This window comes from Eumetopias jubatus, unplaced genomic scaffold (genome assembly GCF_037043125.1).
Source record: "Eumetopias jubatus isolate StellerSeaLion01/CBP00866 unplaced genomic scaffold, mEumJub1_p1.0 scaffold_4, whole genome shotgun sequence".
Taxonomy (NCBI): Eukaryota; Metazoa; Chordata; class Mammalia; order Carnivora; family Otariidae; genus Eumetopias; species Eumetopias jubatus.
Genome location: NW_028274810.1, coordinates 96,220,225 through 96,247,599, shown reverse-complemented (window position 1 = coordinate 96,247,599; position 27,375 = coordinate 96,220,225). Strand labels below are relative to the sequence as shown.

Here is a 27,375-nt window from a genome sequence, read left to right as displayed (position 1 = left end):
GTTGTAAGAGCTCTTTGTATATTCTACATGTCAGCCCCTTATCAGATAAGACGGTTTGCAAGTATTTTCTCCCATTCCCTGAGTTGTCTTTTTACTTCCTTGGTGGTGGCCTTGGAAGCACAGCAGGGTTCCATGTTGATGGAGTGTGATGCATCTGTATTTGTTCCACTATGCATACTTTTGGTGTCGTATCTTGCTGCGTGTTTTTGATCAAGCGCTTCTCCTGTGGAGGGAATGAACCAGATGATGGACTGTTGTGCTGGGCTGAGTGGTCCTGGGGCTCAAACTGGACCATGGGGGCTCATTCAGTAGGGAGTCGAGCACCATCAGCTTCCTGGGCTGTGGACGTGGGTGCTCACCAGCCCCTAGCTCCCTCTCCCTGGAGATGTCTTCAGTTCAGGGCTCAAAGGGATGCTCAGTCTAGGACTTGCTGCCCTGATTGGATCAATAAAACTGAGAAGTGAGAACAGGGACTGTAGAGACAGGCGAACCTGCGTTCAAGTCCTGGGAATGCCAGTAAGTGACCTGGGCACGTGGGAGAGAAACGTCATCTTTCTACACCCCGTTTTCTCATCTCTTAAAAGGATAGAGGCAGGGTCCCAGCATCTGGGACCATCGAACAGCTGGGGTCTCGGGCACTAACTCACTCCCCTGCCCCGCAGCCATGAAGGCCGACCGGAAGCGCCTGAAGGGCGAGAAGACGGACCTGGTGAGCCAGATGCAGCAGCTGTACGCCACGCTGGAGAGCCGCGAGGATCAGCTGCGCGACTTCATCCGCAACTATGAGCAGCACCGCAAGGTGGGGTTAGGCGCCTCCCTACCCCTTCCTCTCCCCGCCCCCTGCTCCCACCCCTCCCCCATCCCAGACACCAGCTTCCTCCCCTCCCCCTGCCTCCCCGCCCCCTGCTCCCTCCCCTCCCCCATCCCAGACACCAGCTTCCTCCCCTCCCCCTGCCTCCCCCAGATACCACCTCCCCCTCCTCCCCTTCCTGCTCCCTCAACCCTCTTCCCTTCCTCTTCTCCCCTCCCCTGCTCCCTCTCCTCCCCCCAGACACCAGTTCCCTCCCCTCTTGACCCTCTCTGCAGACACCAGCACCCCTACCTCCCCACTGCCTGCAGGATACCTTCTCTGCCATCATGAGGTCTGGCTTCACTAATCCCCAAACACACACTCACTGCCCGTGTCACCTGCTCACCTGAGGACTCGGGCTTGGCTATGGAGATGAAATGGGCATAGCCCCTAGCTGGGGGTCCCCATGCCTCCTGGGCAAATAAGGCTGGACAGGACAGCCCAGTTGGTGACAGTGTAGACAATGGATTCTGGCTGGCCTGGGTTCAGATCCCAGCCCCCAAGGTATGTGCCCTAGGGCATCTTACCTCACCTTGGAGAGTGTCAGTCCTTGGAGAGGTATGAAGAACACTGGATGAGGTGATCCATGTGGCATCTGGCGTATACTGAGGGCTTGGTAAATATTAGCTATGCGTCTTATTAATAATACCATAATAACAGTGTGCAGAGAGACCTGGGAGCCCTGGTGAGAGAGCAGGAAATTCTGCCTACAGGCAAAGAGTCTTGGAAGGCTTTACGGAGGAGGTGACATATGAGTTGGGCTCTGCGGGGTGAGTAGGACTTTAGTCAAACAAATGAGTTATTTCCACTGTTGATGTTTACCGAGCAACCCGAGGCTGACCACAGAGAAGAGGTTCTGGCCGCCCCCACCCATGAGCCATGGGTGGTTGCTGGGCATTTCAGTGGCTCTGTGGCCTTCCTGGGCCTTAAGAGCAAACACTTCTGTCTTGCAGGGGGTCATCAAATTTGAGTTTATAATTGGGCTCCTACTTGAAAATAAAACTTCCATGGAGATCCACCTCCTCCCCTGGACCATGCCCTTTTTTTTTAAGTCCAGGTAACTGGGGGCCCCCCTGCTAAGTCCAACCAGCAGTTGGGGGTAGGGGTTGAAGCTGCTACAGCCATGGGCAGCCATAGACAGCCACAGCTCAGCATCAGATGTCACTCTTACGGAATGACTTCACAAGACCCTTCAGATTTGTTTCCAGAAAAATGGGATTTAGAAAACATGAATGTTTTTGTTAAATTACTGTCTTAAGCCTTGTTGTCATGTGGAGCAAGTTGCTCTAACACTTCCAGCGTATCAGTGGAGTAGCAACATTGTGATAGTCTTTAACCCTTGTTGGGTGCAACCCCATTTTACAGATGGGAAGACTGAGGCCACGAAGGGTCCAGGGACAGACCCAAAGCCACATATTTAGAGCTGGTTTGGAGAAGCTAAAACCACAAGTCCTGATTTTATTGTCTCTTCCAAGGTCTTGCAACTGGTTAAAAAAAAAATGACTTGCCTTTTATGCATAAAATAAGTGTCCCCGTGAACAGGATGAAGGGAACCCTCAGGTGCCCCCCACCCTCCTTGGTCCTGCCACTTCACCTGCCCCAGCTCACCCAGCTCCTCCTGGGCACCCCCGCAGGCCTTGCCTGGAGCAGGGAGCAAGACCCCAGTTCTCTGAGCTCCTAGGGTCAGCACAGGCACAGGCTGCTGAGAAATGAGGGGTTCGGGGCCTGCCCAGAAAGTTCACAGAATTGCAACATCCCAGAAAGCTGTGCCTAATGCATGTTCACATGGGTGCAGTTCCAAGGCGGATTTGGGACTCTCCATAAATCAGCTGAAGAAGTTCTCACAGTAAGCCGGGCAGCCAGGCGGGGGGCCAAGGACCATCTTGGGTGGTGAGGCTGCTGTCACAAGGGGCCACCTTCATCCTGCCCTCCTCACCTCCCCAGCCAGGCCTGTGTCCCCCTGCCGCCCCCTCCTCACTGCACCCCTCCTCCTTCTGTCCAGTGAGCCCCAGGTGCCAGTAGAGGGACCCCACTCCCAGCCGAGCATCTGAGGCCCGGCACAGTGGGCCGAATCCTCCCCTCATAAATCCCGGCCACCGTGACCCACATCCGGGTCCAGCCTCCCTGGCCAGTCTCCTTTCTGTTGCTTTCCTACCTCAGTTACCAGCAAGGATTGAGACCTCTACCACACTGTCTAAGGGGCTGGGGAACTTATTTCTCTGGCCTCAATGCACTCATCTGTGAAACGGGGATGACCACAGTCCCCCACTTCACGGGTGGTTGCGACGTTTAAATATAATTGCCTAAAACGCTGAGGCACCATACTCAGCGTGTGTTCAGAACATTTCATGTCAGTTGCTGCCGAGCCCGCTCTCCTGCTGCCAGGGAATATGATCATGGGAGGGGGCGTCACAGTCTTCACCTAGTCGAAAAGCACCTACCTACGGGCTTTCCCTCTGGTCTGCTCAAGACCAGTGCAGTCAGTGACTGCAAACAGACACAGAGACAAAGATGATCCTGAGGGTCCTAGGGGACCTTCCTCCTAATGCAAAAATGTTTTGTAAGCAGCCTCTTGCACACCAGCCAGTTCTAAGGGACGGTCCTTACCCAGTTACTCAGTTCCACACACTTCATTTCCCGGGGCCCTTCTGTGATCCGGGCTTGTGGCTGGGTGCTGGGGGCAGATGCCCAGGACATGGCTCAGCCCCCAGGGTGGGAGCTCCCCATCCGCGTGCATGCTGGGGGCCCTGCCTGTCCCCTGTTGCCCTGACCCCACCTGAACCCAGCTCCACAGAGAAAGAACTGACCAGCAGTGGCATGCCTCCCTGCACTGAGAGTCGTGCTTCCAGAATCTCAGAGTACAGCTCCACCTGTGATTGGGTGATAGTACCATCTGTCGCTGTGTATCTTGCATGGCCGGTTTCTGCAGAGCATCCGTCACCCTGGGAGGTGGTACTGTCGCTGTCTCACAAATGAGGTGGTCGATCGAGGTTTGGGGAAGTTAAACAACTCAGCCAGTGCCCTGCAGCGAAGACTCAAACCCAGGCATCCTGAGCCCAAAGAGCAGGGGCCAGCGGCACGTCCTGGAAGGCACTGTCCCCTGCACCCCCTCTAGGCTGCACTGAAGCTGGAGGGGAGGGGCTGCTCACACCGGCCCAGGAGCCATGGCGCGATGGCCTTCACGGCCAGCCCCCTGCAGCCGAGTGCGCCTGCTCGTGTAGCAGCAATGTCTGTCACCCGCCGCTGTGTGCAGGCTGTCCCCGCTGGGACCCAGGTATGTGCCCACGCACCGAAGCGGCACATCCCTGCTCTCAGGACGCATGCCAGAGGGCTCTGCTCCAGGAGCTCCGCGGAGGCAGGCATTTCTGTGTGGCTCGTGCCTGCCCACGGCATCCGTGAATACGGGTTCAGTGGCCAGCGTCGGGTGGCAGAACAGAGAGCCCAGGGCTGCTCTCAGGTGGGTGGTCCCAGAAGGCTGCTCAGAGAGGACCTCCGAGCAGGCACTGCTGTGTGCCCACGCCATGCTGAGCTCGCCACGTGCATTATCTCATTCCATCCTCAAAATTAACACCCTGAAGTTCCTGCATATTATCTCTGGGTTACAGACAAGGGCGCGGAGGCCCAATAGTCATTGCCGCTTGTCCTTGCAGAGCCAGGATTTGACCCACACTCCCTCTCCCCCAGACCATAAGCCGTAGCCTCAGCCCGGTGACAGCCCCAGAGAAAGGGCCAGCCCTCGGCCTCCCTGGCTCTGGCCATCTGGCTGTCAGGCCTTCAGCGACAGGGCCGGTAAACACGGCAAACACGGCAGGAGGGCCGCCTCCCTCCATGGCCCCAGGCTGCACACAGACCTGGAGCACCGTTCCTGAGCCGATCAATGGGAAGAACTTGCGGGTGGAGGGGGGGCGCTGGGAAGGGCCCTGCGCTGGGACTCTTCTTCTCGGGAAGGGCACCTGCTGACCGGACACGTGGCTCTTGCCCACGGAGGTCAGGCCCCCTGATTCAGCCATCTGTCCCTTGGCTTCGCTCGCTCGGCGTGGCCGGAGCTCCGGGCCCTTCCCTCTGCACCCCGGAGGAAACGGCTCGGGGCGGGGGACCGGCCGGTGACCGTGCTGCCTTCAGTCACAGCTGCTCACCTGCTTTGGCGTGGGCTGTGACCCCCGTGGGGTGCTGCGGGACCCCGGGGCAGCCAGAGCAGCTGCTCAGCCGCTGTCTCCTTCTCCGTCTCTCCTTTCCGTGACACACACGTTACCAAACACCCGGACAAAGCCCCACACCCGCTACTGACCCAGACTTCCCTCGGACTCTACGTATTTCCCGCACGGGAGGTCATTTCATCTTTATAACAATTCTTTGAAACAAGTAGTATCAACTACCCCCCCCAACCATTTCAAAGATGGAGACACTGAGACTTGATGGGGTAAAAACACTTACTCGTCACATTCATTTGTTCATTGATTCGCAGAAACGGTATTTACCGAGCATCTCCTAATGGTTTGTCTCGGTCCGGTCCCCCAGCTACGCTGTGGCAGAGCCGGGGGCCTCCCCTCACCTTCCTCTGGTCCAGGGCTCAAGGCCCCCCTCTGGCCCTTCCAAGAGGAGGCCCCGCGCCCCCGCTGTAACGGCCTGGTGCTCTGTCCCCGCAGGAGAGCGAGGATGCCGTCAAAGCCCTGGCTAAGGAGAAGGACCTGCTGGAGCGCGAGAAGTGGGAGCTGCGGCGCCAAGCCAAGGAGGCCACGGACCATGCCACAGCGCTGCGCTCCCAGCTGGACCTCAAGGACAACCGGATGAAGGAGCTGGAGGCCGAGCTGGCCATGGTGAGACTCCGCCCCACCTTCACGCAGCCAGGGCGTCTGGGCTGCTAGGAGCCACGTGACACGCTGGGGACGGGGTGTGGGGACAGGTTCACCGGGAGTTCCCCGGTGGAGTCGCACAGAACGGGCCGGGGAGGGGGGTGCGGCTGGGTGCGGGGTCTGCGATGCTCTGTCAGCTTCCTTCCACATCGACCCCTGAGCCCAGGCCACAGCTCTCATCCACCTGCAGGGGCCGGGCGAGTGTGCTGGGAGCCCATCCTCCCTTCCACGCTCCCAGGCCACTGTCAACAAACAAAGCCCATTTTTGTTTAAAATACACTTATTTGTTTAGGAAAACATTTGGGAGAAAATACACCAAAAAACTAACAGTGGTTATTTCTGGGTAGTAGGATTGCAAGAAATCTCCAGTGAAAATGTCTTACTTGGGTTGTCAAGGAAAAAATGTTATTTTTTTTTTTCCAATCCAAAACTAACCTTCAAAATAACTTCCAAATGCTGAGTTTTCCTTGGAAGTGCCCAGCCTGCATGTGGGGACAGAGAGCCCAGGTGGTGTGTCCGGGCCTGGTGGAAGGGGTCCAGGGCCCTGGAGTCCCGCTCTGCCTGTTCCTGTGTGACCTTGGGCCACTCACGGAACTTCTCTGGGCCTCAGTGCCCTTTATCTGGTACTGGAAGGGGGCGGGGGTCTTTACCTCACCCTGCCCTCCCAGGAGTTGGCCGGGAAACTCCAGGGAGCCCATGGCTTAAGGGGCCTTTGAAACCACCAGGGGCTCAATGTGACCGTGGCTGGGAGGAGGGTGTGCAGGGTGCTCCTGAGGGGTGGGGGGGTGAGGGGGTCCCACGAAGCTCTTAGAACACAATGGCCTCCTGCAGAGAGCACGGATGCGGGCTGACCGTGTGGTGACAGCCATGGGTTCTGGGTTTGAATCCAGCCCCATCGCTTCCTAGCTGTGTGACCTCGGGTGGGACCCTTCACCTCTCAGAACCTGTTTCGTCAAGTCTAAATAGGGCTAACTGCATCTACTCCATAGGGCCTTTCTGAGAATTTCAGTGAAATAACGTGAGGGAAGCACTTCGCGTGGTGCTGTACGTAGTGATGATATGGTGACACAAACCTTCTCTGGGGTCACTTCTTCAGGATCGCGGGGCCCCTCCTGGGTCTCCTGTCCAATGCTGACCCCTAGTGGTCAGAACTGCCCAGGCTGGAAGAAGCTGCAGCTGCGAGGTCCCCTCGAAGGGTGGGTGCTTTTCCCACCAGTGAGGTCGGTGGCTCTGGCCACCTGCAGCCCAGGGCAGAAACCTTTCCAGCTGCAGACCTGGGAAGCTGGGGCAGGTCTTCCCAGTGCCCCATACGTAGATGGCCAGATGTGTCTTCCTGGCCTTGGAGCACCGGCCTCAAGCATTCTGGGGATTTCTGGGGCCTTTCAGAACTGGGAACCAGATCTCCTCTCTTTCTCCTCTCACCATGCTCAGACTGCTCAGCCTGCTTCCGTTCTGGCCAATGACACTCAGATCCTTGCCCTCTCCTCTGGCGGGCATCAGACCCCCTCTGCAAAGTGTGAATAGTTATGCTGAGTGTTTGCAGCCTAGAGTACAGGCTTCTTATCCATCAGCATGGCCGATGTCTGCCTAGGGCTCGGCGGCAGAGGGAGGGCCTTTGCTAAGATGCATGACAGCCCCAGTGTTGTTGGGGTGTTCACCAGACTGGAGGCTCCCTCTGTTGCCCGCCATCCGCAGAATTTCACACCCTGGAGGCTTCCAGAACTGCCTGCTCCAGGCAGCATTGACGCTCGCCCCACTACCCTGCTGGCCAGGCCGAGACTAAAGGGGGGGCGCCATCCCTGGGTGTGTGCCTTATATATGTGCCTCGGGTGTGAGCCACAGAAAGCCGCTCTGGCTGGTTTAGCACATGGGATGTGCTGGAAGGGAAGTCAGGAGCTCACAGGTGCAGCGGGAAGGTGGAGGGCCAGACTTGGAGGTGAGTCGAAGCCAAGGCAGCTGCAGAGGTGGGGAAGCCAGGGGAAGCCAGGGTTCTACACGGAGTGGTCTGCTCAGCGGCCCCTGTTGGGGAAGATGAACTTGAACCTGCCTCAGAATGGCACCCCAGGTTTTTTTTGTTTTTTTTTTTTGTTTTTTTTACAAGTCCAGCACAGGGTAGCAAAATGGCCCGTCTAGGGTCACTTGTTTACCACTTACCTAGGGGTCCTGGCTCTGGCCACTGGCGATGAGTCATTCCTTAAGTGACGCCGAGGTGCCATCAAGGAGATGGGAGCTGAGCTGGCAAATTCACACCCGCCTGTGACAGTAAAACCCTGGGAAGCAGCTGGGTGCCTGATGAGCATAGGTGGGTCCTGTCCCAATTTAGTCATCGCCCCTCCTTCCCGCCTCTGTGGGGGAGCTGGGCTCTGGGTCTCCACACACGCTGTGTGGCTGTAAAGGGCCTGCTTCCCTTGAGTAAATGCCAAAGACTTGGGCTTCCTAAGAAAGCCAAGCCCTCTCGGTGTTTGGTGGTGGTGGCACCCACGCTCCCACTCAGCTACCTGCCCTTGTTGGGGGGAGGTGTTCCCGATTAGCGACTCCTGGCCACACCAGGCATTACCACTCCTGGCACAGTTTCACCTCTGTAGCCACATTGGCTTCGGGGGACCACCCTGTGGGGTGTAGGTATATATTTTTTAACATGTTCTTTTATGGAGATACAATTCACTTACCATAAAATTCGTCCTTTTCAAGATGTACCATTCAGTGGATTTTAGTATGCTCACAGAGCCGTGCAGTCTTCACCAATCTAGTTCCAGAACAATTTCACTCTCCTAAAAAGAAACTCATACCCATTAGCCGTCACTCCAGTGAGGCATATATTCCTGTTGTGCCCATTTTAGAGATGTGGAAACAGGCTCGGGGGGCAGGAGCTCACCCAGGGCTGCCCAGCAGGTGGAGTCAGGCAGGCCCTGTGCCCCATGATGTGGCGCCTTCGCTCGCAAGGTCTTTAAAAGGACGGCCGGCTGCTGGTCTGAAGGAGGCCCCACCCCCAGCAGCCACGGCTTGTCCCTCAGTCCCTCTCCACTGGCCTCCACCACACGAAGGGGTTGGGAGACAGGACTGCCAGCCCCCGAGATCACAGGCTTCCCCGAAATGCCAGTCCTGCCCCCCCTCCCACAAAAGTTTGGTTCACACTGGCCTAGTTTTCTGTCAACGCTGCTTCTCCGAAACAGGAGATGTTCCTTCCGTTGACTACACTGTAAATGGGGCTCCTCACCCTCGGCACTGTGGACATTTGGGGTCAGGTAAGTTTGTTATGGGGCCAGCCAGCACAATGGAGGATGTCTAGCAGCTTCCCTGGCTTTTGCCCGCTAGGTGCCAGGAACACCTCCCAGTTGGGAAAACCAAAAGTCTCAGGACATTTCCCAGGGTTCCCTGGGGAGGTGGGTGGGGGCAGATTTCGCCCCAGTTGAGAACCAGTCTTCTGTAAAGTTGGATGTTTCTCCAGAGGGGCGCGTGGGATGGCCCCGTCTCAGCATCGGGCTGTGCCTAACAGAGTCCCAGTTGGGTCCTGCCATCTTCGGGCTGTGTGACCTCTGACAAGGCAGTCAGCCTCTCTGAATCTCGGTTTCCACATGTATGAAGTCAGGACTATAAGACATTCCTCCTGGGGCGGTGGTGAGGTGAGGAGATGCTCAGTGAACGGCAGCTGTTGACCGGTGTTCTGCACCTCGCCCCATCTTGTCCTCGGCCCCACCAGGATGAGGAGGTGTGGATTCTCATGTCCCTTCCACTGGCCAGTCACTGTGCGACCTCAAGTCACTTTTAACCTGCCTGGGCCTCCGTTTCCTTGTCTGTGAAAATGGCAGCTGCCACAGGCCCAGGCGAGAGTCAGGTGTGGTGAGGGCGGTTGAGAGGCAGGATCAAGCAGCAGGGGGACGACAGGGGCGGCCAAGCTCTGGGTTGGTGCTGCATCTGCCCTCGCGCTGCGGAAACCCGCGTGCCACAAGCACCACCTCCTGGCCCTGGACCAGACCGGCTCACAAACCTGCTCATGTTTTCCTGGAGGCTCCTGTACCAGGCTCCTCCCAGCCTTTGGCCAGCGGAGACGTCCCCTGGACAAGCAGGAATGCCTTGAAAAGCTAGTGAAGGGTTCCGCTGAGCCGCACTCGCAGCATCCATCGGGGGCCCAGGCTCACTGTCCAGTGCAGACTACTTCATGGCTGCCCATCAGCAGGCCTTCCAGGCAGTCAGGGAGGGAGGCCCAGGGCAAGGTTCAGCCTGCCTCCTGGATCTTCTCACCCTGTGTGTGTGTGTTTGGCGGGGGGGGGGGGAACATCAATGACCCTACCAACCCCCGCAGCTGCGACTTACTGAGTAGGGCGACCGGCATCCTGGGCCTTCGTGGGACCTAGTCCACGTCTTGTAGATGTTTTGTGATAAGTCACTAACCTTTATTAAGTATTTTTCCCGTAGGCCAGGGCTCTCCATAGCAACCATGTGATTCCCCCTCAGACAGATGAGGGCGTGGTGGCGCCGAGGGCTGAGGGACCTCACTCAGGATCCCCCCCACTGGGAAGGGGCGCAGCCAGGCTCAAATCCGGGCAGTCCGATTTCCAAGCCCAAACTCCAAAGCACTTTGCTGGGCCACTTTGTCACACTACTCCGGGTGGTGCTACTTACACAGAAATGATCCCTCTCCGTTCCCCAGCCTACTCGTGAGGACCTTGCTCAAGGTCACACAGCAAGTTAAATAGCAGAAGTGGAGTTTGAACCCAGTTCTGTCTGATTTCCGTCATGTGAGGGGGTTTGAGCCAATGTCCCACTATCCATTAGCTCCGAACTCCAGGCACAGAGCGCTCGGGAGAGGGGAGAGGCTCAGACGGAAGAGGGAGCCAGTGCTCAAGGGGAGCTCCCAGCATTAAAGCACATTCAGCGGCAGAGGTTGGCCAAAGAACACGGTGTAGACTGCTACAGGAAGATGACCTGTTGTAGACTGGGCGTGCACGCACACACGCATGCCTCTATTTTAGGTTGACTCTACACACCTCTCCTGTACGTCTCGTCTCTGTTGTAGCTCCGTCATGAGTGGACCCTTTGTAAGGGTCCCTGTGCTTTAGAACTCAGAGGTACCACCACCCCATCCTGCAGGACTCACCGTAGGGGACCCCCCCAGCTGTCAAGTAGCAATGATGTCAAGCTGCCTGCTGAGTTAGAAGGTGCCTCTCCCAGGCCCAGACAGAGCTGAGGCCCCACCTGGGAGAAGAAAGCCAGGTGGGGACAGAAGAGCAGTCTCTATGGCTTCCCGCATAGGTGCCTGGGAACATGTGCAAGAGGGCAGAGCTGAGGGCTCATTTGCATGACGGCGGACTGACCTGGGGCTCGTTTGTCAACCCTGAGTCTACCTTCCAGGCAGCCAAGTTGGATTGGGCAGGAGGAAGCAAGGGAGTAGGGCAGCTTAGTGCATGGAGTGGTAGCCAGATGGAGGGTCAGGAGGTCAGATGCACGTGATTCGGTGCCTTGGTGGCCAGGAAACGGGAGTCTCCTGTGTTGCTGGGTTGCTGCAAGCCTATAGCAGCCCGACGACACCCCCAGCCTAGCCCTTTCCTTCAGCAGGATTGTTGCGTTGCTTTGGGGGCAAGTTAACCGAGCAGGTTCCCTGAGCTGTCAGCCTGGACATAGCAGAGCCTGCTTCCGTTAATTCTGAGGATTTTTATTGATCACTGCATGTGCCTAGGTCCAAGCCAGGGCCTGCGGATTCCGTGGTGACCAGGCACACCCCATTCTTTGCTTCATGGATTCAGAGTCTGCATTACTTGTGCTGGTGATTTCATTGCCCCAGAAGAGTGTGGGTGCTGTAGAAACCACGGGGCTCATGGCCAGACTCCCAGGCTTGGGACCCACTTGAATGTTGTGCTTGCTGTGCATTTTTGAAGAAGTCACTTCTCTAAGCTTCAGGTTTCTCCTCCGTCAAGCACAGATAATCTTCCACTCCCCACTTGAGACCCAGGGCTGTTGCACTGAGCACATGATGGTTTTTCTAAACTGGAAGGGAGATTATTACCTGGCTTGGGGGATGGAACTGATACCTTTCAACTCAGCCTCCTTCTGCCATGGAGGGGGAGTCATTTCATAGACTTGGGGTGTCCAAGTTAGAGGGAACCCTAAAGATTGCTTGCTCTGGGGTTTTCATCTTACAGGTGGGGAAGCTGAGGCTCAGGAAGGCAGTGACTTTTCCTCCACTCTCATTCAAATCCTTGGAGAACCAGAAAGAATGGGTGATAAGTGTGTCCTTGGACACGCCCCCTTTCTCTTATAACCCTGGTCTCGCTTTGTGTTAGCAGGAACTAAGGGGTAACCCCAAGGTGAGTGTGCAATGCGATGCAGAGCCAGAGATCGCCAGGTACCAAGGTCGGATTCCTGGCGCTCTCACCATGGTGGGTCCTGGCCAAGCACCAGGCCAAGAGGTCGCCTCCATCACATTGTCTTTTTCTGTCTCCCGGCCCTCTCTCCAGGCCAAGCAGTCCTTAGCTACGCTGACCAAGGACGTCCCCAAGCGGCATTCACTCGCCATGCCCGGGGAGACGGTGCTCAACGGCAACCAGGAGTGGGTGGTGCAGGCCGACCTCCCGCTGACCGCGGCCATCCGGCAGAGCCAGCAAACTCTGTACCACTCACACCCCCCCCACCCTGCAGACCGGCAAGGTGAGTCCTGCCCCCAGCCTGGCCCCGCCCTGGCTGTGGGGGCTTCTTAGGAGCCGCTGACCTCCCCAGTGGGGGGAAACAGCCCCCCTCTTCCCACTGTGGCTGCTTAGGGGGGTTGTGGGGCAGAGACCACAGGCTTGTGTAACTGAGAAGTCCCAGAGATGGACTTCAGGCACAGCTGGATCTCGAGGGCCGGACAGTATCGGCGTGTGTCCACCTCTCTGTCTCAGCCCCGCCTGCCTCCCTTTGGCCTCCTCTTTAGGCCATCTCTTTCCACAAAGCAGCAAAACAGTCTCCAGCAAGTTCAGGCTTTTAAGGTCTTAAAGCGCAAAAGTCGGGAGAAAGAAAAACTATCGCTTTCTCTGTTTAGGGTAAATCCCAAAGAAGGACTCTGATGGGCTAGGCTGGGTCACATGCCCACCCCTGGACCAATGACTGTGTCTAGGGAGTGCTGCACGGATTCTCCAGCCTGGGTCTCGGGATCCTTGGCAGCGGGGACAGCAGAGCGCCTTGATTAACAGCGCCACGCGGTCACGGGATGTGTGGGAGGGCCACCGAACACGGGTTTGCTCCCGGCACTGGCAGGGGGCAGGGTGCAGCCTCCGGGCAGCATCCGACCCACTGGCCATGCTACACGTGAGTGGCTGCCTTTGTGTGCCACGTACGTGCAGGTGCTGCCCTCACCTAGCTGGGAACCCCAGTCCCTGACTGCAGAGCCCGTTCGTTGCCCATCCCTCTCCCGCGCCACCCCCACCGTGGCGTTAAACCCTATGGCCGATTACTACAGCCCCGCCTGCTCACATGCTGCCTGCATACAGTGGGTCCTGAGGCAGTCTTGCTGAGCCTTAAGTGCTGCCTCCAGCCAGCACCTGCAGCCAGGAGGGCAATCTGGTGGGGGTCCTGGGGGGCTCTTCAGGACTGTGCCTTCTGAGCTCAGCCGTCCATTCCACCACTGCGGATGGAGCACCTGCTCCATGCCAGGCACCGTGAGCTCTAGAGGTCACCATGGATAAGAGACCCAGCGTGCCTGCCCTCATGGAGCAGACACTGTAGGAGAGAAGAGAGACAACCTGGTGTAACTGAGCTGACAAACAGAATGGTGATAGGTGGTAGTTAGCACAGGGAGGGAAATCAACAGAAGACAGTCTTTGGTGGGGAAAAGTGTGGGGAGAGCTGATAACCGGGGGAGGCCTCTCTCAGGACAGGCTGAGAGACCTGGATGATGAGAATGTACCCGGTGAGCAGCAGGACCCGCAAAGGCCGGGGCAGAAGGGAGATGGCCCACGTCAGGCACTGTCAGAAAGCCGGTGTGACCGTGAGCCGAGGCTGGTAGGTGGGCAGAGCCATGTCCCTTTGGGCCTTGAGGGTTTTTACCCCCAACATGACCAAATGCCTGGCTTTGCTGCAGTGTGAGGAACGGAGTCAGGGAAGCCTGCTGGGAGGCTGCATGGTCTTCCAGGCAAGAGACAGCAGTGGCTTTGGCTCGGGTAGTGGCAGTGGGGTTGGAGACAAGTGGACAGATTTGGGGGTAGTGTTGGCGTTGGAGAGAAGTGGATGGACTTGGGGTTGTGTTTGGGGTTGGAGAGAAGTGGTTGGATTTGGGGATTGTGTTTGGGGTTAGAAGTGGACATATTTGGGGGGGTAGTGTTGGGGTTGGAGAGAAGTGGCTGGACCTGGGGTTGGAGAGAAGTGGCTGGATTTGGAGGGTTGCGCTGAGGATGACTGGGTGCGGGGTGTGAGGGAAAGAGGAGAGCTGGCCGGGGCCTCCAGGCTTCTCACTAAGGAAGTTGGTGTTGACTGGTGATTAGGATTGTTCCGGATCCAGGGAACATCCAGGTGATAGAAGCCTTGTGAGGACAGTCACCAAGGTCCCTGGAAACTCCTGCCTCTTCTCCTTCACTGTGGTTAGGAGAGGGCCTAATTGGATCCAGAGGCCAGGGGCAGCCCTTCCCAGCAGCTGCTCTCTGGAGACGTGTGGGTCTGTGGAACGGAGGGGCAGAGGGCTAGGCAGTCCCTTCCCTGTGTCCCAGCATTCTCTTCTGGATAATGGGGCGTAGGGTGGCCTGGCTGCAGGTCAGCACAGGCAGGGACGTTCTTGCCACCCCTCACTTACCAGCTGTCCCTGCTTTCCAGCAGTCAGGGTGAGCCCCTGCCACTCCCGGCAGCCCTCTGTCATCTCCGATGCGTCTGCCGCCGAAGGAGACCGGTCATCCACGCCCAGCGACATCAACTCCCCTCGACACCGGACACACTCCCTCTGCAACGTAAGGCCAGCAGCAGCAGGGCCGGGGCCAGGGGCCCCGCCTGGAAACCGCAGGGGGGCGGGGTGGAGGGGTGAAGACCTACCCGCTGTTTCCTCTCGTCCACCCAGGGAGCACTCTGGCGAACGCATTTCCTGGTCTGTTCTTTTTGCAAGAAGAGATGGATGTGGGGCGAGAAAGAAAGGAGGCCTGTTTGCTCCTTGTGTCCGGGAGGGCAAGAAAAACCCAGAGGAAGGCAGGCCTGGGTCGGCTCAGGCTCTGCACAGCTCAGGACTACCTCTGGCGGGGTCCCTGCGTCTGGGACGGTGGGCTTCTCCCAGCTGTGACCTTCCAGAGCCCAAGGCCTTCCCAATACTTCATTTCCCCGTAGAGCCAGCTCTCAGCCCTTCTTCCAGGAATGAGCCAGATTTTTTTTTTTTAATTTTCCAGGAGTTTGGGCAAATATTTCCTCTAGAGAGGCATCCCATGAATTTGTTCTGTTTTTTCACTTTGCTTATTTAATCACACACTTTTTGATGGCATGCTGGGTGCCAGCTACCAAGAGGTGCAGGTCCCTAGCCACCTAACTCTTGGTGACTGGCGGAGCCTCCAGTCGGGCTCCCAAGGAGTGAGGGCATGAAGGTGGGTCGGGCACCTGAGGATGGGAGGATGCCATGCCATGTTGAGGCTCCAACAAGAAACACTGGGGAGCGGGCTATGGAGGCCACTGTATGGTTTTGTTCTGTCCCACAGCTGATAATATGGAGGGTTCCCCTGCCGTGTAGACAGAGACACCATGGAGTTAGGTCTTCGAGTGCATGAGAAAGCTTTCTCAAAAACTCAGCTAATGTTGTATTAACCAGCATGATTGAAAATATAAAAGAAATGAGGTGAATATAGTGGGAAAGAAAGACAAAATAACTCCCACGTGCCGATGATATGATATCTACCTGGAAACTCAAGAGAATAACCTGTAAAACTATTAGAACCAATAATGACCAAGGACCTGAACGGTACTGGTTGAAAATCAGTGTATAATAATCAGTAACTTTTCTACATAGGAATAACCATAAGGGAACCGTTTTTTCCCATCTACAATAACCATGAAAAGTAGCTAAAGACTACTAATAAAAATACCAAAGACCGAACTTAAAATTAGTTGCCTTCGCCTGGTGACGTGGGCAACAGGGATCGCTGGCCCAGGGCCTTATCCTGCCCAGTCGGGATGCGGAGAAGGCCGCCCCAGGCCTGAAACCCACTCAAGGCTGGGATTCTTTTTCAGCTTCCTTAAAGCAGTTTGTTCTTCACCAGTGCTCAGAACAGAACCCCTGTGACAGAGGCTGTCTTGAATGACAGAACCAGGGCGAGGAAGGGGGCCACTGGAGGGCCTCTGACAGCTGTCCCCCTGGTTCTCAGGGCCCACTGTTGAGCTGAACCTACAGCCGACAATGCCCTCCTTGTTAGAGAGCACGGGCTGGAGACCTAGAGGAGCCACGCACACCCCAAATGAGAAGACCTGCCCAGGGGCCAGATTTTCCCTTCTCATGGTGGGCCCAAGGGGGCTCGGACAGCCGAAATACTGCTGGAAGGTCCGTTCTGCAGAAAGGTTCTCTAAAGGCCTCTTGAATTGCATTTGGCCTAGCCTCTTGCCTGACTTGGCCTTGGCACATTTCAGCAGCTACGGGCAGCAGGTACACATGGTTATTTCCAAGATCACCTTACGCAGGGCCCTGCTGCCACGACCTGGGTGCTTTCATAAGCCTGTTGTCTGCAGACAGCCATTCCACTGGGCACTGGCCTCATTTTCTTCTCCATGAATTCGGCAAAGATGGCCCTGCCCAGAGTAGACTAGACCTGTCTTAGCTGCCTGCCGGATGGGTTCTGTTTGCAAACCTTGGGATGGGACTAAAAACTAAACTACCATTTGTTCCATCCTTGCCCTCCCTCAGCCACCTTCATCCCCCATTTCAGCAGGTGGGCACACAGGTAAGCCAAGAAGAGCCTGGAAAAAGCAGAAGGTAACCCTCTGTTCTCAGGCCTTTGACCTGGCGCAGCAGGTCAGAACAGCCCAGGCTGGACTAAGGACCTGTCCATCTTACTCTCTGGCCACTAGTTTAGAGCAGAGGTCAGGACTAAGTGTGGGGAGGCTGGAGAAGATGGAGGGACTTGGGCCCAAGTGACATGCTTTGTTTTTTTCCCCTGGCTTTTTTGCCTGCAATTCTGGAAACAACCATCAGGGGCCTCCCTTGTAATGACTTGTGATCCCAATGATCGGTTTGCCCCGCAGGCAGTGCAGCCAGATTCTGGGATGTAGTGAAGGCTTTTGCACACCCACCTTTGCATGCCCCCCGAAAGGAGCACCGGACCGGGAAGAAAGAGCCCCAAATCGGAGCTGTAGAGCTGTACTATTAGTTCCATCACGGTGGATTGCCTGGAGCCTCTCTGTATCTGTAAATCAGGCCCATGAGGCGTGCCTACCCCTCCACAAAACGAGAGATGCATTGAATTGTTTGTGGAGGAAATTAGAAGCTACGTAGTCTCCCGAGTCTTCCTGTCCTGAAATTCTTTATTTTTGTGCTTTTTTTCTTTAAAATTGTATTTCTTTATGAGCAACACCAAGTATAACCAATCTCCAGTTCCAACTTGATGGACCACTTGGAACAGGATCTTAGAAGCCTTCAGTGACTGATTTGTTGGTCAGAGGGTGTTGGGGGTGCAGAGGCCTGAGCAGGCAGCCGAGCACCCCAGGACCCCTGGTCCAGGCGGCATCTCAAACCCCAGGGGCCATTGTTGAGCTGTCTGGGAGTGTTTGCTTCAGGGGCGGGGGTGGGTTCCCCAGTACAGAGGTAAGGTGGTCCCTAAGAGATGGCTTCCTTCCGTGGAGGACCCCACTCTCCATGGGCCACCTCTGCTCCCATGTGTTGTGTTGTCCCTGCTGTTTCATTTCCCCCCTCTTTTTTGGCTACAGGGCGACAGTCCCGGCCCAGTACAGAAGAACCTGCACAACCCCATTGTACAGGTAGGTGTCCTTCCCTGGCCACTTGGGCCCTCCCATCACCCCATTGTGACCATGACTCCCCCCTGCCCCTTGCTCCCTTGGGCTCTCAGCATCTCCACTTCCATACTTGGGACACCCAAGGCAGAGAGGAGTTAAGCCACTGCCTCAGTCAGTCATGGTTTGGTGCCTGAGCCAGGCTCAGTACCTGGTTTGCCCTTCCCTGTCCTCTTTCCAATCTGTGGACCCATTAAGTGCATCACACATCTTCCATCCTACTGCCCTGGTGAGTATCTTCTGGCAGCCAAAGGCTGATGACCCAGGCCATAGGCTCTTTTGGCCCCTTGCTGCAGGAAACTGTTCTTTATTCATTTTTAACATTTCAGTACCCTGTCATCAAGAGTGAGGAGGGACCACAGGGAGGAAAACAGGAATTGAGAGTCAAAAGGGGGTCTCTGTCTAGTCCTGGGGTGCCCAGAAGCTGGTCTAGGCACTGCTCATCTGCATCAGGGTCCGCCAGGAAAGACTTTTCAAATGCAGATTCCTGGGCCTGTAACCCTGATTCTGATCCACCAGCTATGGGGTGGGGCCTGGAATTCAGATAATTCTGATGTGTTCTGGGAACCATTAGTCTGACCTTCACCTTTTGGTTGGAGAACACTACCCCGTGTCTCTGACTGTAAAGCCCCCCTGTGGACACCACCCTCAGGCCCTCAGTTATCTAGACAGGAGCCTACGCCCGTCCCCACTGTTGTCTCCTCACAGAGGCCGGAGGAGCTCCAAGAGTCCACGGCTAGTGACATAATTAGGACTAGAACCCAGGCCCTAGCCGCCCCCCCTTCCCCGCTCTACCTTCAGTGACCAGTCCTGCCTCTTATCCAGGGCCTTAAGGTCTGGGGTCCTTGCTCTTGGGCGGCACAAAGCTCAGGGTTCTCCTTCCTCGTTTTCCGGGCTCCCCTGGGGTCCCCTTTTTCCCACAGGGACTTTTCCACAGGAAATTTGTACCCTTGCTGCAGGGTCCCCGCAGACAAGGGACTGAGCCAGAGCCCCGTGCGCAGAGGCGCTCCTGCAGGCCCTGGGGAAGCACCCCAGGGCTGTGGGCAAGCTGAATTTAAGTGACAGTGGCAAGTGCAGCAGCAGCTGGGGGTTACTGCGGGGCTGTGATGCCCAGGCACTGCTGTGAGCGTGGCTGTCCCCCCTGACACCCTCACGACTGCCTTGCATGGGTCCCACTGTTGTCCCGGAGAGCTTCCACAACGGGCCCAAGTCGGCTCCGCGAACGAGGGGTGGGGGAGGCAGACCCTGGCCTCTTACGCACCGGTGGCCCCGATCCCTCACCCACCGGCTGTCCCTGTCCCCTCCACCGTCCCGCGTGCCCTGCACCCAGCTCAGGTGGCTTTGTTCTTCTCCCTCCACCCCCGCCGCCCGGCCCGACTCCTCAGTCACTAGAGGATCTTGAAGACCAAAAACGGAAAAAGAAGAAAGAGAAGATGGGATTCGGCTCCATCTCGCGCGTCTTCGCCAGAGGGAAGCAGCGGAAGTCCCTCGACCCCGGCCTCTTTGATGGTACCGCCCCTGATTATTACATAGAGGAGGACGCGGACTGGTGATACCCGCCTCCCTTCGCCTGCCGCGCGCAGGCGGGTCTGTGCGTGTGGACGTGCGTGCGAGCGCGGGGCGGGGGGTGCGGGGGCGCGGCGGGGCGTGCGTGGCGGGGCGTGTGTGTGCGCGCGCGCTCCCGCGCACGTGGGTGCTGGGCGTGGCCGAGCGCGGGCCCCGCCCCCTGCGGCGCCGCCTCTGTAATTGATGTACATACTCCAACCGTGTGTGACTCTGTCAACCCTCTGTTGTCCTCAGAGCGATACAGTTGTGTTGTTAATCTGGGTTTGTTTCTGTTTTTGTTTCTTTTCCGTGTCTTTTTTTTTCTTTTTGTTCGGTTCGTTGGGGTTTTTTTTCCCACCTCCCCCTTTCCCCTCCCCTCCTTTTTATGAAACTTGAAAACTTGAAGGACTGCTGTGTATTTGTAAATAACAAAACTATTGTGCACTCCGTGCTTGTAAATGTCCCTTGTCCAAACTGCTACTTCTGGAGCCCGTCTGCCCAAGGATGTGGTCTGTTTTTGATTGCCGCCCCCCGCCGCCCCCCCCCCCCCCCCCCCGGTGTGAACGCACGGGACCAGACCCTGTCCCCCACCCCCACCCCCACCGGGGCGCCAGAGTCACTTTAAGCGCAAGCCGCCCACGTGGTCAGGGTAAGGTCCGCCCCCCCCCCCCCGCCAAGACCCGTGAGCCCGGCCAGGCCCGGCCTTGCCTCGGCTGGGGCGTGCCAGAGGTCAAACGGGCTCTTTTTAACGGCCTGCCAGTTTTTAAATTGCGTTGCCGTTTCTTTCTTTATGGGAAAAAAAAGAAAAAAAAAGAAAATTGTTCCGTTTAATTTATTTGCACAAACGCAGAAGACTTATTCTATCTAAATTATTACATAAATATTGGAATGTATATTTTTCCACGGGGTGGGCGGGAGGCGGGTGTTTCTGTTGACTTGTCTGTTCTATTATCATGCTGCTGCCAAACTGTGCAAGGTAGACTTTAGGGGTGGCCAGAACCCAGGGACCATTGGATTTCAAAGCTTGCTTTTTTTCCGTTCTTTCTTCTCTCTCTCTCTTTCCCCCATTTTTCCACCCCTGCATGGAAGTGCACTCCACCTTTCTCTCCCCCCTCCCCATAGCTCCTCTCCAGGCCTTTATATATCTATTTATTTATCTTAAATAAGGAACACTGACCTCAGTGAGCGGAGGGTCACCTTCTCTTGGGTCTGTCTTTTGAGGGAGGTTGAGCACAGAGTGAGACAGCCAATCACATGACCACAGGGTATAGCCACAGGGACCCTCGGCCTGAGTCGGTGCCATGAAGGTCCTCGAGAGGCATAGGTTCTTCCTGCAGCCGTGTCTTTCTCATCCTTGGTTATTCTGCATGTCGGCCAGGCAGGTGTCACTGGGGGAGGTGCCCATCTCAAGGGGAGGGCTGTTGGGGACACAGTGCCCAGCACCAGAGCCTCTCTGCCCTCCCCATTCTGGTTGGTTCCTCCAGTCACACTCAACAGAATCTCTCAGGATCCCTCGGGCCCTGTCCTCCACCCTTGTCACAACAGCCTGAGCCTGCTCACCCTAGGAGTGAAAGGCTGGCAGGAACATCTATCTGCCTATTTGGGGAGCGGTGTCGGCCCCAGGGAGGCTTCACCAGCAAAGGAACCATGTGCATTGTAACGCCGGGTGATGGAGATCACGTGAGCTTCTAAGCCAGAGCCTCCTAAGGCCTAAAACTAGCTTTCCCTTTTCTTTTGACCTGTGAATTCTGCCCCCCAACTCCACCTTAACTACTAACACAGCTCAATTCACCCACCCTCTGCACAATAGTAGTTGCGCTTTCTGCTAACAGTAACATTTTTCAGCTCTTAGTAAGAAAGGAGATTTGAAAGTGCTGGAGAGTCTCTAATCAGAAGGATAGGGTATTTTGTCCAAAGTCTCTAAAACAAACAAAAAAAACACCAGTAGGCTGTTCCCTTTCCTTCTGACTTGGTGGGGTGGTTGGGCAGGAGAAGGCAGGGTACCTGCCTAATAAGGATCTTTCTGGCCTCCTTGGGCTAAGCTGTTCAACCGAGCCTGGCGGTGAGGGAGAGCGGCCAGACCTGGCATCTTTCTCTACGGAGAGAGATTTTAGAAAATACTTTTCTCCCCCATGAATTTTTTTTTTCTTTTGGTTTTTATTGTTTGCCCTTTACTTATGAACAAATAAGATTGCAACCACTCCTGGTAATGATTTAGTAGTTCCTTTTCATTTCAGTTTTTGTAAATTAGGAGATAAATCTAAGAGTTACTAAGGATGATTTATTTAAGAGAACTACGTCAAATAGCGAATGAGTAATGGGTAAGTTAGATGAAAATAACTTTTCCCATGGGAAAGGTTTCTCGAAGGCATGGATGCAAATATAAAATATTAAAAAAAATCTAAATAAAGCTTATTTTAAAATATTACTGAATTCTATGTTATTTGATTGCTTCTATCTTGCTCCGGGTGGGAGGCAGAGCCCGTGCATGACCTGCTTCCTGGAATTCCGGGGCTGGGTCCAGAGGCGCTGAGAAAGCTGGCTGAATTTTGGGCCCATGGCGGGGCTGAGGCCAGGGTGGCCTCCCAGAAACCTCTCATCTTGGCCGCCCCGACTGTAATTTGGAGGAGCTGTCCGCATCCAGGGCTGCCTGTGGTCCTAATGCACCACCTCCAAGCCTGGCCCTGCATTGGCCAGCTCAGCAGCCCCAGTCAGCTTTCATCTGCTTCCCTCTCCCGCCCCCGGCACTCCTTCCAAAGGCCCAGAAAGTGCGCCTGTGGGTTTGGGGCATGTTACTTCCTGCAGACCTCACTGGGCCTCTGCATCGTCCCAACATCCCACCTTCCCTGGGGACAGAGAGGAGCTTAAGAAAGAAATCGAGGGAGCCACAGGGCTTTCCTGATAAAGTTTGTGTGGGCCAGGCTTTTTCGAGTCCCATGAGATCCCCCGGATGCAAAGCCTGGGCCTCCCCCCAGTGAAACTCCACTTGTGACCCAAGAAGAGGTCACCCTGCCTACCCCAATCCCTGATTGTGGCCAGCACCCTCCACCTCTGCCTCCCAACTTAAAGACAAATCGTCTCCGGCAATAAAACTGATGGCAGACTGGCCTTTTAACTCCCCTGTCATTTCTGCTGGAAGAAAGCTCAAAGCTCCGTGATCTATAGACCATGCCAAGGAGTTGTAGAGCTCAGGACTGTGAGGAAACTTAGGGACATCTACCCCTACAGTTCTCAACCCAGCCACATGTTAGAATCACCTGCAGAGCTTTTGAAAACAGTTACCAAGACCAGACCACAGCCCTGAGTCAGAGCGTAGTTAAACCTTCTCTGGTGACTCTAAGGTGTAGCGAGCATTGAGAACTACGGGGCTAATCTGAGGCTGGCAAATGGCCCATGCACACATACCCCTGCTCTCCTCTACCTGGCCTCATGCAGACATCACAATCGATTGAAGAGCCCTTCCTACCCAGCCCAAAGTGGCTCTGATGTCTTCACTTTACAAAGCCTCCGACAGCCACTGCCAATCAATCAGTCAGAGTTGGTATACAAGGAGAAAGCCCATTTGCCAACCTGAAACTAGCCCAACCACCCCACCCCCACTGGACAGATGGGGAACACTTTGGCCCAGAGCCCAGTGACTTGGCCAAGATCCTAACTGTCGTGTAACCTTTGCAAGGACTGGGCCATACCTGTTCAAATCCTCATAGCTCTACTCAAAAATCATACTACCTCCTTTATGTTCTTTGAGACCTTGCCCCAGATGGCCCAACTTCAAGTGGTACCTATTAGAAATTGAAGTAGGGATGCCCAGGGGCCGGTGTACAGACCCACAGGTTGTGCACTATACTACTCCACAAGGCGCTTCTGTGTAAATGGTGCCCTGAGTTGTACAGTGCACAACCTGCACGGCTGCACTCAGTGGCCCTTCTGTGTGTTCTCCCACCCATGCTGGCAGGCTCCAACAGACGTAACCTAGTAACATAATAACAATAATAATATCTAACATTTATTAAGCACTTACCATGGGCCACAGTCCGTGCTGAGCACTTTACATGCATTAACTCAGTTAACCCTCCAACAATCTGTATTTTTGGTGAGAAAACTCAGGTTAAGTAAATCATCCAGGATCAAGAAGCTAGTGAACAGTAGAGCTGAACTTCAAACCTAGGGAGCCCGTAGTGCCCTGACCACCATCTGGGCAGTGAGGGGGTGGCCCCGGGCAGGGGACATCATGGAGGCCTCAGCAGGGCCAGGTTTACGCCTCAGGCACCCTTAGCCTCCGGCACAGCCTAGCACTTCCTTGCTGGTGTGACTGCATCTATTCCATCAGTTCTGTCAGCCTTTTATCTGCCGGCCCAGGAAACCCACCTCCAGGGAGGGACTCGGGAGGGCAGAGTAGAAACGAGCTGCTGGCCTGCACTAGCCGTTTGGGGCAGAGGTTTGCCTCTTCTTGCCCTGCTGTGGGGCCTCTCCCCGCACCAGAGCTGCTGGGTTCTCAGGGTCAGCTCTGCCCCCGACAGGAAGTGAGGGTCCCATCTGGGGACCCGGGAGCCGTCCCACACCAGTGCCTGGTGGGGACTCACAGTGCGGTGGGGCTGTAACCTAGGAGGTCACCAGCCAGCTCACCAACTTTCATTGTAAAATATCTGCAGGGCCTCTCACCCAAAACCTGCCTTTTCACAGAACCGGCCTCACAAACACCCACCCCCCGTCCCCCACCCAGCCCATCTGCTCTGAACAAATGGCTCTTAAGTTTTTCCAGTTCAAACCCCACTAGGTGGGGCCAAAGCTGCCCTCGTCCCCCACCTCCCACCTGTTCCCATTTTCGAGTGGAAAAAGAACTAAAAGAACTTGGTGGTCATAAAGAATCAAGAGGGAAGACATGTCATTAACCTTACCTTATAAAAGGATCCGTAATTTTATATTCTAAAAGAATGCCCTATAAACATAAAAATAACTTAGGAGTTTGGTCTTGGCTGTATGTTAGAATGGTAAGTACATCGCCAGTGAGGGGTCACTCTCCAGTAAGTCTTGCTGGCAGTGAGGGTATGAGAAGTTCATACCTGAACCATAGCTACATGGTCTCTTAAAGCCCAGTTACTGAAAAATACGCAGATGTGCCACGCTGCACTCTGAGGGCTCGGCCCACCATCCCCAACAAACAATCCGTGAGAAAATCATCCCAAGAGGATTGGTCTTTAAGAAGCGGCCACTGAAAGCCTTGCCCTCTTCTTCCCGAAAATGGCAGGACTTCCCAGTCCCCGGCCCGTCCCCCGGGGGAGCCCTGCGACATGGTCAGGCTACGCGCAGAAGCCATGCCTCTCAGTCCGAGACCCCGGGCAACACTAGCTGACTGCTGGACAGTATTAACTGAGTTTCAGGTTTTGTCTGATTGCTGTCTTAATGGATTACCAGGAAATGGCAGTTAATTGCACCCAAACAAGAGACTCTATGAAATTGCATGCCATGCTCCACCTGGAGGACCCTTGCAGCCCACCAGTGGGGCCAGGCCAGGCCTGGATAACCGCTCCAGCTCTGGCCCTGCATCTGATTTCTAGCAATTTGTTTAACCGTGAGCCTCAGCGTCCTCTCATCTATGATGTGGGTGTCATAACGCTCGCCTCCACAGGCTCAGAAGTAAGAGCTGACTGTGTTTTGCAGCCTGGAAAGGACTGGCCGCATGGCTTGTGTTCCCATGGTTTGAGTGGATTTAAGTTCAAATCAGAGACAGGAAAAACATGTGCAAGCAGCTTGAGACACATCCTGAGCCCAAACGTGACCCGATCCAAACAGGTCCCCCAGGGGTAAAATCCGGGCCTCAGGCTGTGTGAACCTGATATCACTCCAGCTGTGTACCCATTCCTCAGAGTCCAGATTCCGTCCCAGTGTGGCTCTGTGAGGGACTCCGGGCTTCTCTGCCTCGGAACTGGGAGGTTTTGACACGTGTGCCCCCAGAATCCACCAGCCGTGACAAAATTAGTTCTAGATTCCAAGTAGAAACATACTCTGTGCTGTGGCTAACACAGAGAAATTTAGGCCCCGGGAAGCAATTAGGCTGCCTAAGCCTGGGTTCTTAAGGTGAAAGCCCCCAGGTCACCCCGGGGAGGTCTATGTATACAGAGACAGGGGTCAGAACCCAGGGCCAGCCTGGCCTCGCAATGAGGCCTGCCTCCAACTCTTTGCAGATATTCACTCATAGCATCCTTCCAACAGCCCTCCAAAATAAATACTGTCAGTACCTCCATTTTATAGATGAACAAATGGAGGCACAGAGAGGTGAAGTTGTTGCCCAAAGTCACACAGCTAGGAAGAGGCAGAACTGGGTTTCAACTCCAGCCATCTGGTTCCAGACTCTGTGTTCTCAGTAATCATGCTCCGCAGTCTCTGACCAAGCTCTCGCCCCGGGGGGGCAACTGATCAATAGGAAGCTCAGAGAACTTGAGAAAGCCTCACTAGCCAAGCCCTGTGCAGGCTAGCTCTTCGGGCCTCAGTTTTTCTACCCAGTAGAGGAAGAAATTGGAATAAGCAGTAGTTTTCAAACTGTGTTCCATGGAACACTTGGGGGTTCCTCAGAGGCCCCTCAAGAGGTTGCCAGAGCTGGTGAAAGGACTAGCAGGCAAGGCTCCAGTCCTACCTTCAGCCAGAAGAAGCTCCGCTCTTATGTGTTGCTCATTGGACCTCTATGTCCATTTGAAGGATCCCATGCCAGACGAAAAAGTGAGCAAGAAGGAAAAAAGGAGGGGGGGGAGTTTGAGAACCACACATAGATCAGTAGTGGTCAAACCTGACCATGCCTTGAGTTTTAAGGATACAGATTCCCTGGCTCCATCTCATAGCTACTAAATCGGGTCTGGGGGTGAGATGCTGGGATCTGTGTTTCACACAAGCTCCCCAATGTGGGCTCAGTTGGGGGAGAGGTCGCACAGGGCAGTAGCCAAGGGCAGCATCCTGGCCATGGGTCTTAGCACAGACTTGCCATGGGGAAACTTCCCCTTAAGGGACGGTGACAAGGGAGGTTGAGGCCACCTCCCTGGGGCAGCTCCAGGGTCCCCCTGTGAGGGAGGAATGGCTGCTGGGGGCCTTTGCTAGGCCCTGCTGAGCAGAGAGCGGAGGGGTCTGGCCTGGCATATCCGCTGCCTCCCGGGCAGCCTCAGAAGCCTGCAGCAGTACCCCTGTTAGAGTCACAGAGAGGTGCCCGACTTTCCGAGAGGCACACAGGCAGGAGGTGGTGGGGACAGAAGTCAAGCCTGGGTGCAGGCCCAGTTCTGAGCGTGCTATCCACCATGTCAGACCTCGCCTGACCTGCTTCTGCCAAGCATCTGGTGGACCTGCTGGCCTTAGCCTGGGGCCGGTGGTGCCCCATGGACGCCAGATGATGGGCCCTAAACTAGGAGCGAGACTGCCCAAGCTGAGCTCTGGGGAGTAGTCTGGAGTGGAGCTGCTGCTGAGGGAGGGGCCCCAGCAGGGTTCCGCCCAGACCCTGCCCTCAGGCTCCTAAGGAGGCCCAGCCTTCAACCCAGAAGCCTTATCACCCCAGCCCCTGGGAGTCAAGAGCCCCTAGCCTGGCTCTGGACGTCCTGTTCCCAGCTTGGCCAAGGACTCGCTATGTGACCAGGGGCAAGTCGGTCTCTCTCTCTGGGCCTCAGACTCCCTCTAAAACGAACCAGGGCAGTGGGGGCCTGTGGAGCCTTACAAGTCCCTGGTGTCCCTCCCCCAGGCCACCTGCCCCACCACGCTCACTGCCCTTCACGGCAAAGCTCCAGTTTATTTCTCTTATAGACATGATCTCATTGGCACGAAGGGTTTGCAACGCCAAGGCAGTGTGACCCCCAGGGGTTAGGTCAAATCTCAGCTGCATCCTATGGGCTGCCTCAGGCCCCCTCCTGTACCCCCCCATTGTGGAAAAGCCTCTCCCCAAGGGCACCCCAGACTCCCCTGCTCACCCCTGCTCTGCACCAGAGAGAGCTGACCCAGGTCCCTTCCCTCCTCACCCTGGCAGAACAGGAAAGCCTGCAAATAGAGGGCCAGAGCCCCTCCCCAAGAGGCCAAGCACAGCCCCCGGATGAACCACAGCAAGACTACATAGAACGATGCCCCTCCCAGGGGACAGCCCTTTGCAGCTTGCAACGCTCTTTCCCGGGCAAATTAAGGTCAAGGTTAAGGGGGTAGCTTCTGGGCAAACTGTCTGGG

The 27,375-nt window shown here is 55.7% G+C and overlaps 1 protein-coding gene across 2 annotated transcripts in view; it reads left to right on the top strand.

Annotated features, from left to right (window-relative positions):
- KAZN (kazrin, periplakin interacting protein) overlaps positions 1 to 27,375 on the top strand; it is a 1,069,448-nt gene that overhangs the window by 1,012,571 nt on the left and 29,502 nt on the right. Inside the window, exons 5-10 of one of the 2 annotated variants that reach the window (XM_028108174.2) lie at positions 663 to 799; positions 5,497 to 5,667; positions 12,159 to 12,348; positions 14,482 to 14,612; positions 17,557 to 17,607; positions 19,026 to 19,149. In XM_028108174.2, the coding sequence (XP_027963975.2) occupies positions 663 to 799; positions 5,497 to 5,667; positions 12,159 to 12,348; positions 14,482 to 14,612; positions 17,557 to 17,607; positions 19,026 to 19,149 (804 nt within the window). Of the gene's footprint in view, positions 1 to 662; positions 800 to 5,496; positions 5,668 to 12,158; positions 12,349 to 14,481; positions 14,613 to 17,556; positions 17,608 to 19,025; positions 19,247 to 27,375 lie in introns of those variants that run through there. The other variant, XM_088022607.1, reaches the window with a different exon arrangement.